This window comes from Solanum pennellii, chromosome 5 (genome assembly GCF_001406875.1).
Source record: "Solanum pennellii chromosome 5, SPENNV200".
In the NCBI taxonomy this organism is placed as follows: Eukaryota; Viridiplantae; Streptophyta; class Magnoliopsida; order Solanales; family Solanaceae; genus Solanum; species Solanum pennellii.
In genome coordinates this window covers 31,608,921-31,619,223 of record NC_028641.1, presented here as the reverse complement: position 1 = coordinate 31,619,223, position 10,303 = coordinate 31,608,921, and the positions used below count along the sequence as shown (strand labels likewise).

General features: G+C 35.3%; 1 protein-coding gene across 1 annotated transcript; it reads right to left on the bottom strand.

Moving 5' to 3' along the window:
• Window positions 1–4,309: 4,309 nt before the first annotated feature.
• On the bottom strand, window positions 4,310–9,934 carry LOC107019434 (replication factor A protein 1-like). Its single transcript, XM_015219940.1, has 9 exons — window positions 9,791–9,934; window positions 9,638–9,712; window positions 9,440–9,530; window positions 9,275–9,362; window positions 9,040–9,173; window positions 8,733–8,950; window positions 8,451–8,608; window positions 7,781–7,980; window positions 4,310–4,620 (listed from the first exon to the last, which is right to left on the bottom strand). The coding sequence occupies exons 1-9, from the start codon at window positions 9,932–9,934 to the stop codon at window positions 4,310–4,312; spliced, it is 1,419 nt and encodes a 472-aa protein (XP_015075426.1).
• Between the last annotated feature and the right edge of the window lie 369 nt (window positions 9,935–10,303).

Below are 10,303 nucleotides of genomic sequence, written 5' to 3'. Positions count from 1 at the left end.
TTGGAGCTTCATCCCAAATTATCAAACATGTTTTGTTTAGTAGTTTCTCTAATTGGCTTCCTTGTTTTATGTCACATGTCGACTCGGGTGTGACATCAAGCGGAATATGGAACTGCGAATGAGTAGTCCTGTCGTTCGGTAACAATAATGTTGCTATACCTGTAGTGGAGACTGGTAGAACTATTTTTGATTCTAATATGATTTTTGAAATAATTGTATTCCATAAAAATGTCTTGACTTTACCACCATGTCAGTGTTTAAAAAATAACCTGCCTTCTTCATCATGAACGGATGATATTATTGCCTCATATGCCGGTAACTGAGAACTATTTAATAGTGTTAATGATTTTTCGTGCATTTTTTTTGAGTTTGCCTTTGTCATATTCTAGCTCTTCATTAATCAGGAGGAGATTTCCCACATTCCACATTAATGTATTATCTTGAAATGGCATCCCTTCTATGTCTCGCAAACTTCTTCCTTGTTTTATGAGCATGTTCTCAATTTCTAACAGGGAATACACTTCTATTTGTTCGTCAGTTAGTTGCAATACTTTCAGATGTAATCGCTTTCTCTGCATCAATGTGATATCTTCTGATAATATTTTATAGTTATTCTCCCAAAGCTTGCATGAATCTGAAACTTGGCAGTGAATAAGAATAGTAACAAATAGATTGCGCAGTTCATTTCCACTTGCCCATTGGGAAGCCTATGACAAGCAGTCATTCCACTCCTTGTCGTTGTCTAATAAGCCTAATGCGTAGCAAGCCTCTCAATAGGTCTTATAATCTACTCTATTGATTCTTTTTATGCTTTCAAATGAAGTGCAATCTTTGACAAAATTTAACAACATGCGCAGAAAAAAACGCTCTCCACTTGCTGGATGTGCAAAATAGATTCTACCAACTGCCCGACCTTTTTTCCTCCTACTCCATTTTTTTGTTTTACATTCCCAACCCACCGCGTAGGAAAATCAGAATATGTTAGATCTCTTGCATCGGGGTAATCTTTGTTTGCTTCAAACCATTCAGTAAATTTTGTTTTTTCAATATTTGGTCTTTTCAGTATGCTTAGAGCTCGCCTTTATTCTTCGAATATTATGGTGTTTTGTCCTTGTAAATGAAATGGTAATCGCTCAACTACTAGTTGTCTGTAATGTATGTCAAATTGGAATATCCTCCAGCACGCTTCGGTAGCTGAAATGTATCAGCAATCTAGATTCTTTCTGATCTCATCATTGTCTTTTGTTGAATCTGTTGATTCTATCATTGTTGTTGCTCTATCAGACCCTTTATGAACATACTTGAATAGATACTTCATCGACCTTGAATAGTTGCAAACTTCAACATTTATGTGTGCGTTAAATTGCACAAGCAAGTCCCTATTGTTCGGAACAATATATCTGTTGTCTAAACTGGATTCATTTTTCTTCACTTCATACTTGTGTTCCGTCTCCTATAAAAAGGGAATTCATCTGAATCAAAATTTGTCTGGTCATTGTATTTCTTAATGAAATTTTTGTGAACTTACTTTGTCTCATACATGGGTAGCGGGGATTGAGTTGTCCGCATGGTCCGTTGATATACCGTGGTTTCACGGTATTATTAATACTTATTCCTTAAGTTTAGTGTGTCCAAAATCCTTTTTGTGCTAATTTTTATGTAAGTTTATCTTTATTTGCAGGAAATCTGTCTAAAAAATAAATGCGGAGGTTTTTGAGCAAGAAATACAGAAAAGTACCACCTACGGAGCTTGTGACGGTCCGTCATGCTCGCGACGGTCCGCAGGTGGCATCGTAGTGCATGTTGATGAAGGAAGATGGGGAATTTTGACCAACTGTGGGGTTACGGAGTGCGTGACGGACCGTCGTAGCCATGACGGTCCGTCCTGATGGTTCGTCATGAAGATCAAAGAAGTAGTCCAGTACCCAAATTCCAAGAGTTCAAGTGTTTTGGAACGGAGACCCTCGACGGACCGTTGTGCCTGTGACGATCCGTCATACCTGCCGTCGAGGGTAATAAAGAGAGCAGCAGAAGAAATTGCACAAGTATGGGACGACGGAGTCCATGATGGTCCGTCGTGACCACGACTATCCGTCGCGAGGTCTGTCGATCCGGCCGCGTTTTGACAGATTTTCAGCAAGTAGAGTCCTTATTTAATTAGGTTTTTATTTTTTTTATAAATAGTTCGAAAAACCTCATTTTTGAGGTTAGACTCTTGATTATTTTTTAGACCCTTTGTTAGACTCTTTGTTCTTGAATTAATATCAGTAATTGATTGTTGGTGATTTTTGTTGATTAATCAAGCGAACTTTTGGATTTTACTCTTTCTCATTGAAGTAAGTGCATGAATTCTTATATCATATATTTGAATATTGTGATTATGACTATGGGTAACTAAACTCCATAACTAGGGTTGTGGGAACCATAGGTGAATAATGAGGTAAGACCTAACTAAAATAACAATTCTGGAATAGTGTCTTGCATGTATTGATAATTCTTTTTCATAGAAGTCTTTCTAACGGATGGCCAACGTTAGAACTCGCCTTAATGCTACTTGCCGGACCAAGGAGGTAGATAATAGGAAAAGAACTATCAACATAGATTTAGTGTATACTACATAATAGGCTAGTATTGATTGGTACGAGGCAATAACTTAGTCAAATATCGCATACGATGCTTAATATGAGGTAAAGGTAAGGGTTAGTATAGCAACACACGTAGACGGACCAAGGTGCGGAGTGAAATTTTCTAGATGCCGGACCAAGGATTTAGAAATACATAACTTATCACTTTGCATGCAAGATACTAGGAAAGAATTGTTATAGTTAGAATTATCAAGTTATTAACCTGTGGGGAACATGTAAAGCCTAGTTACTTTGATTAATTGATTAAACTCCAACATTCGAAGTTGTTAGTTGTCTCCTTTAATTTCGCTAGTTATTTTCATTTATTTAGAAATAGAAAACCCCCCTTTTATCATTTTTGCTTTCCAAGGAAGTAATTGACTGAATAATAGTAATAATAGATTGAAGTTAAGTCGAAACTATTTTCCTCGTGGGAACGATCCCAACCTCATTAGTTGGGTTATTCACTTGACACAACCACTTTACTTCTTATTTGAGAAGTAAGTTTGAGCGTATCAGCCCGTGTATCATAGAGTTCCTTACTGCATTGTACCCATCAGGATCTTCTTCAAGGTCAGGTATATATTACTCTGTTAATATGTTCTGCTGTGGGATTTTTCTGTGATTCATGAAGTAATAGCGATATATGTGTATGTGGCAAGCCTCTTTTCTGGAACTCAATTGTATATATACCTGCATAATAATTACTATGTGGATATGGTTAGGATGTTTGAAGCTGTCTTAATTCCTCTATAATATTGAAGTTCGTTCTTTTTTTTTAGGGAATATTTCTCTTTTTCCATTCATATAATTTCCAAAGTAAAGTATTTCACGTTTAACATCGATCTCATCTTACTAAATGTTACAAGTATAAGCATATCATGAATCAATGTTTATTATGATTTGTTATTTGATATTAGTTGTTGGTTATGCCTTTTGTTGGGTCGTAATTATTGTGTACCGTATTGTTAATTTTTTTGATGGTGCACTTATTTGTTGGTAGGTGAACTGTAAGCTATGACTTATTACCTTTTTTTTGCTTTTCTATTAGTTTTTATAGTTTGGACTTATATGTTGACGTATATCATGTATTTGGTGCGTAATATAATTTTTTGTACTAAATTCCCTTGTTAAATTCCTGGTAAACTGGGTGGTGCATCTTGCTATTATAAGGTGGATATTTTCCTCTCTTAGTCGGCATTGATTTAGTAAATTATATTGTAATTTGTTAATACGTTTTTAGATGATGCATATAGTGTACTGAAGTATGAACATATGTAAGAGTATTTGATAGAAACTTACATGCTATTACTATCCCGAATGGTTTATCTTTATTAATATGTTGCATTAGTTGAGCCAGCTTGATTTGGAAAACCCTACATATGATGTCTACCCAGCTACCATCGTCATTTTGACCAATTAGGTGCAACATTGCCTTTATTTATGGCCATTTTGGGTTACATGTGAAGGTAAGAAATAAATTCGGGTATCCAGCCCATATACATATAGCCATTGCATCCTGATAATTTTGTGCCCTGTAGCGAGTTCCCCCCCGTGTGTGACGAAGGTAATATAATTGTTTTCCCCACCTGTGAACAATCAGAATATCCACGCACCACAGCGTCCATTAAGCCTCCAAAAAGATCAGCCTGAAGCTTTGGTTGGTTATTTCGTATATATCTAAATCACTCCTCTTCAATCGCCATGTAACCATCCACAATGTACTGCTGCAGTAACTTTCCAGCCTGTATAAGTGTGTGCCCCTCCTTAAGCCGTTGTTGTATGCGGTATCCATAATATTGTCTCATTGTCATGTGCTCGCGTGTGTAATTTTTTTGGCTTTGAGACACCAATTGTATTCCTAGTCTATATCCATCTTCACCGTATGGGTGTATTAATGGGTAAGTCATTGACATGAAACTTGGGTGTAAATCAGTGATCCTTTGGAGCCCGTTTTTGCGGTTTTCAACAATAACATCTCCTTGGAAGTTAGCATCTGTAAGATCACCAATGATCAGTCCAGCTACTTCTGAAGTCGTAGGTATATTGTATTGCCGACTGTCGTTGATCCTTTCTGATAGATGACGCAGGCGAAACTCTGTTGTGGTTGTTCTTAATATCTATCTCTTCCCATACGAAATGATTTTACCAGAACATTATGCTCGTCGAACATTTCAGATATTCCTTGAACAATGTATATTTGAAATTCTTCATGCATTAGACTGTTCATTCGATTTTCTATTTCATAGTCCGTATCATATGTATAATTATTGTGCAAATTATGGTTTTTTTTCCAGTTTCAGGTAAGAGAGAGCCAATATGATGATAATTATGTCCACTGATTCTGAATACATAAGAACCTTTTGTACGATTGATTGATTTGTCCACTCGACCTCCCATAGATGTAAATACGAACATGGAGTTGTATACCCTGATAGTTTTTCTAAAGTATACACCTATTTTTCCGGATGTAGTGCCCAAAATATATTGAAGGTAGGGTGGTGGTTGATTTAGTAATGGTAAACGAACACGACCTTCCATACAACATATTGAAAATTTGGGTTGTCGTGTATTTGTACTTTTGATTGTCCGTTCTTCATACCATAGAATTACTCCGGAATATTGGCAGGTGTAGGTTGGAGGCCCTAAATTCCACGTTTTCTTATATGCACCTGTCATAGAAGATTGGAGCTAATGAGTTTAAGTATTGTATGCAATAATATTGGATTTCATAACCTTATGCAGAGTTAGGTGCATAGGTAATAATGTGTCCTGTTAAATGTTTTTGAAATGTACTTGTTTTCTGGCAAATGATTGGGTTGTCGCCTCTGTGCAACTGATTTGGATTTGATACGTCTTCACATTTATCCATAACCGAATCATAAGACTTGTTAGGTGGCCTCCTTTAAAATAGTTTTGACAATGTTGTTACTAAGCATTGTATATCTGGGAAGTTGTTTGTATTAGTAAAGATTAGGTTCATTTAATTTCTAGCAATAATATTTCTCTATTTATTGTTTTATATGTCAGGCATTAACATCATGTAAGAGAAAGGAGTTACATAGTAATAAATGATGTGCATGTGTAATTGATAAGTTTTACGACATTTATCAGCCTTTTTCTAAGTTTCGATTTTTATGGTTATAATGATTTCCTACGTATTAAGTAGTATACAATTAAACTAATTGGGTCGGTTGTGGTGGTATATTTGAGTTAATTGGAATGTACCATGTATTTGTTGTTGCTGTTTTATAGTTGTGATATTAGTCAGTTTCATCTCGTTTGCCATTTTTTTTAAAGAAAACGTACAACCAAATCCGCTTTCCTCTGTGATTGATCTTTGTATTTCCTGTGAACTAATGTGAGTTTCCTCTTCAAGCAAGCATACTACGGCAGTAATTTCCTAATTTTTACTAGTTTCTCTGTCCGAGTATTATAGGTTGTTGTTAATGTATTACTCTTCATATTTTTTTTGGACTTCGTGTATTTTCTTTCTAACTGAGGTAGAAGTTGGTGTAGTTCCTGAATGTCGGAGGAAATATCTGTAGACCAACAAAATGCCTTAATAGTGTGCGTTATCATATCCATTATGTCTGGCTCCATGATCTGGTAATTCTGAAATTTTTTTCAAAATTTATGTTGGTAAGATTACTGGCCAATATATCCTCTACTCATTTTTGAGTGTAGTGCAATAAAATTCATGTTAGCCGATGTATTAATGTTAGTAAGATTTCTGTCCAATCTCGTTCTCTTGATTTAGATGTGTGTTGCAATAGATTTCTTATTAGCAGAAGGTTGGCTTTTAATTGTGTTGTGAAGAAAGTAATTTTTTGTTCCTATTTTATACCAATAGGAATCGGTGTGTATTAACTGTGTGAAAGGACACACCATTTTGGCTCGGCGATGGAATTTATGTGTTTTAAGTGTCCGAAAGGACTCAACGTTTCGGTGCGGCAAAGTTGAGTAGTCCATTAAGACAGTCAGCTGTCATATCATTTTGTTTTTGTAGTTTATTCGTTCGATTTGGTTTCAACCAATAAGATTCATTATGGTTTAGGTGTTGAACCATAACTATTTTCACTAATTACTGTTTGTTTGGTATATTATGCATTTGTATCCTTTGTAGTGATATTCTTTTGTATTTATTTTATTTCTGAGCCGATGTAATCGATGGATTGTATATATTGAATGATAGTTATTAGTGTGTAGTAGGGCCGGATATTTTTAAGTACTCCACAGATGCTGTGGGGATAATGTGGTGGAATATCTTGCGATTGTCAAATAGGTTATTTTGTATACTCGCTTGTAGAAACTAATATTATTGCAATTTCATGGGATTCGTTACTATTCTTAAAGTTTGCTCTATGTATCCATCATCCCGTGAACAATTGAACTAAAATTGGAATCAATTTTTTAATAGATTTTTGATAATCAGATGGTATGAAAAATAGTAAGTAACAAAATGGAAAGCTGGTATTATTTTCCTTAGGCATAAATTGACTGATGGAAGACAATTTATAAATTTCAACATTTTAAATATAAGAGACATATAAAAGAAACAAAGAATCACTTGCAAAACTAGTTCATCAGCAAAAACAAAGTGAGAAAATAATCTTCTGAAACATGACTTTCGTAGGTAACATGTTTTTGACATCATTTGCTCCAACTTGTGTTGTACATAATATTATAAATACTAATAGTTATGTTTTTGATGCTTACTTGGATTTATAATATCTTCTGAGATCGTGAATAGAAAAATTAGCTAACTGGTTCTGTCTAAAAGGAGGAATTAACCCCCTTTGTAAGAAGTTTGTATCTTTTATTGACTTCTTTGAAAATGGGTTTCTAATTATTGCATTTTATTATTCAACTATGAAGTAAGTACTCCCAACAAAGTTTAATATGTTTGACGTATAACTTAAGGAGCAAAATGTGTGTCGGGAGATGACATATATAACCAACTCCACTTGTATAGAAATGTTCATTTAGTAAAATAATATTATTTGACAGTAAACTAAACCTAATTGCCTACCATAACAGACATCAACTATACACAACCACTGTTGGACATAGAAAGTTTTCACTATTTGCTCAAACTAATAATGTTAAGGTCACTAGCGTAAAAATGACTCTACTTTGTCCTTTTATGGTGTCACCATCACTCGTTTCAGTGTCAGCTATAAATAAGTTCCTTCGCTTCTTCAACTTTCTTGAATAAACTCTTTGTTTGGAAATGGAAGCGTCCCTTTCATCAGAAAGTTCTTTAGAGTAGTCTGTGTTTGATCCTTTCGCATTGAAGTCTGTTTGTTCAGTTAAATCTTCCAATATCACTTTACCTTGTACCGTAAAAACCATTCTAATAATTAAGGAGGTTTTATGTTGAATAAATGGTACAACAGATGAATGATTTACTATGAAGAGAGTATGAATTCTACAAAACAATCACACTGTATACCTTAACCTTTTTATCTTTGTTTATCCGGTGCTGCAATCCTAATTCTTCATCTGGCACATAAAATTTTCTAATTGTATTGTTTTTCAGCCTTTCTTTCAAATTGAAACTGCTCAATTTGAGTTTGGAGATCAAATCCATCCCGCAAAGACTTTGAATCAGGGGCGGTATATTAGTCTCGCTTTTGGACAAATGATTAACAAACTTGTGAGCAGAAGTATCAAGAAGTTTTTCAGCGAACCCATTAAACACGACCAAAGTAGTGTTCCCACCATTGTCTTTGACGTTAATATGGATTTTAAACCCGTGTGAGTGTCAAACGTTAGTGTTCCTTTAAATAGAAGGTGTGAATAGAATGTTTATTACTTGCTTACCTAATCAATTGTAAGTCACATTGTTTGTTGCACTTCTGGCATGTGTAGACACCATTTGAAGATTCAACTTTCTTGTTGCATAAGTTACATGAAATGTAATACCAATCAAAGAAATTCTCTATTGCAGTGATTAGCGCGAAGAGTGTAACTACACATTCCTACCATATGAATAATGAAGATAGATACATTAAAACATATATACATTGGTACACATATAAATAAGAGGAGCATGCTGATACAATGCAAGGTGATTTTCGTCAGAAGGGTTATGATGGTACTAACCTCTATGTCGGGAGTCCATTCAGAATCTAATAACTCTACAATAGTCATCCTATTTTCAAACATAGCTTGTGCACTGGAAACGTTACTTGAGTTTCCACTCGCAATAGTTACGACATCAGCTGACTTCTTTGAGAACTTATGAAGCAAGGCGGTGACGTTGTCCATTTTAAGATTGACATAAATTTTACTTGCAGCGGTGGTGGAAAAAGTTAGTTCGCCTATTATGAAATAAACAACATTTAATTTTCATAACGGCATATACATGTGACTACTATAATGTTGCAGCATGTTCAGAATAAGTACATACCTCTGAATTCTTTGACCGTTGTAGCAGTGAAAATGACAATATAGGGTCCAGAGTCGTTCGGATATACATAGGAATAAAATGATTCGCCATGGTCCTCCCACAAAGTTATTCTAGATTTGATAGTCAGGTCCTCCCTAAAAGATAAGTCTAATTTATTACACAGTGAATCAATCTGATTTTTAATGCTGCAATATGGGGATGAATGAATATGAACGTAAATGAGTTAAGAAAATACAGATCGGTAAGAATGTGTATGTCGCGCTTCTGCCATTTTGAACCCACACTTTCTATATCACCAATTCCGCATAAGCATCCAACAACATCTACAAGTTACGGAGGGGAATTATTCATTTTATACGGTGCATACAACTTCTAACATAAATGAAAGGAATAAATATACCATACAAGAGAATGTTGTTGTTGATCCTTGAGCGAATAATTTCTGGTTGAATAAACTGAAAACCATTCTGAGGGATATGGACGATATCATCCTGTAGTTTTTGGATGGCAGTTTTCCGCAAAAATGTTATTTTAAAGTTCGACTGTACTGGTCTGTAGTCACCGGTTAATGTGAAACTTTAAAGTTTCTAATAATGACTGCAGATCCTTCCTTCAACTTATCACGAAACTTATTGACTTGGTTCATCAAGATTATTGCATGCATCAATGTTCCCTGAGAGAAGTCAGTGTGGAAGACAGTTCCGAATAAGCAGATTAAAAATTGAAAGTGAAGGATGTGAAATATGCATACCTTTTTATCAATTAGTATCATGTCAAGGCTTATCATGTCTGGGCTGCGCTTGTGATTAATCATTTCCCAAAGCCGGCAGACTCGGACTCTAATCAGCCAGTCATCGCGAGTAGCATCCAAATCAGAAAGAAGTGAATAGGCCATGTTTAGATTTCTTTGCCAGAAAGTAGAAGAATGTTTGTATTTGTTGTCGGAAAAACATAATGATGTGACGGAGAATGGGTTCTACGAAGGGTGCTAGCCATTGTATAGAGAGGTTCGAACCGTTGATGATGAGTCGTGTTGTTTCAGAGAAGACAGAATGAATGGATGTTGCCGAATGATAGGAAGCGTTGTGTCGAAAAAGAGAAAGAGAAAGTAGAACGGCAGATTGTTTGGGTTGAAGAGGCGTCTGTCGTGGTGGATCATTTCAAGAAGGGTATTTTAGGGAATATGTTAAAGTTTAAGGGCTTTCTGGATGGGGGATCTGCCACGTAGGCGACAATAAAATTTTCTTTTATATATATATATATA

Bases quoted from the DNA above. Each gene is read 5' to 3' on its own strand.
- LOC107019434 (XM_015219940.1), bottom strand. From the start codon at position 9,934: ATGGCCTATTCACTTCTTTCTGATTTGGATGCTACTCGCGATGACTGG. The intron at 9,174-9,274 runs GTATTTTCTTAA...CTTATCTTTTAG, and splicing joins ATACACATTCTTACCGATCT to GGAGGACCTGACTATCAAAT. The intron at 4,621-7,780 runs GTGACACCATAA...GTGATCTTACAG, and splicing joins TGACACTGAAACGAGTGATG to ATGCTAACTTCCAAGGAGAT.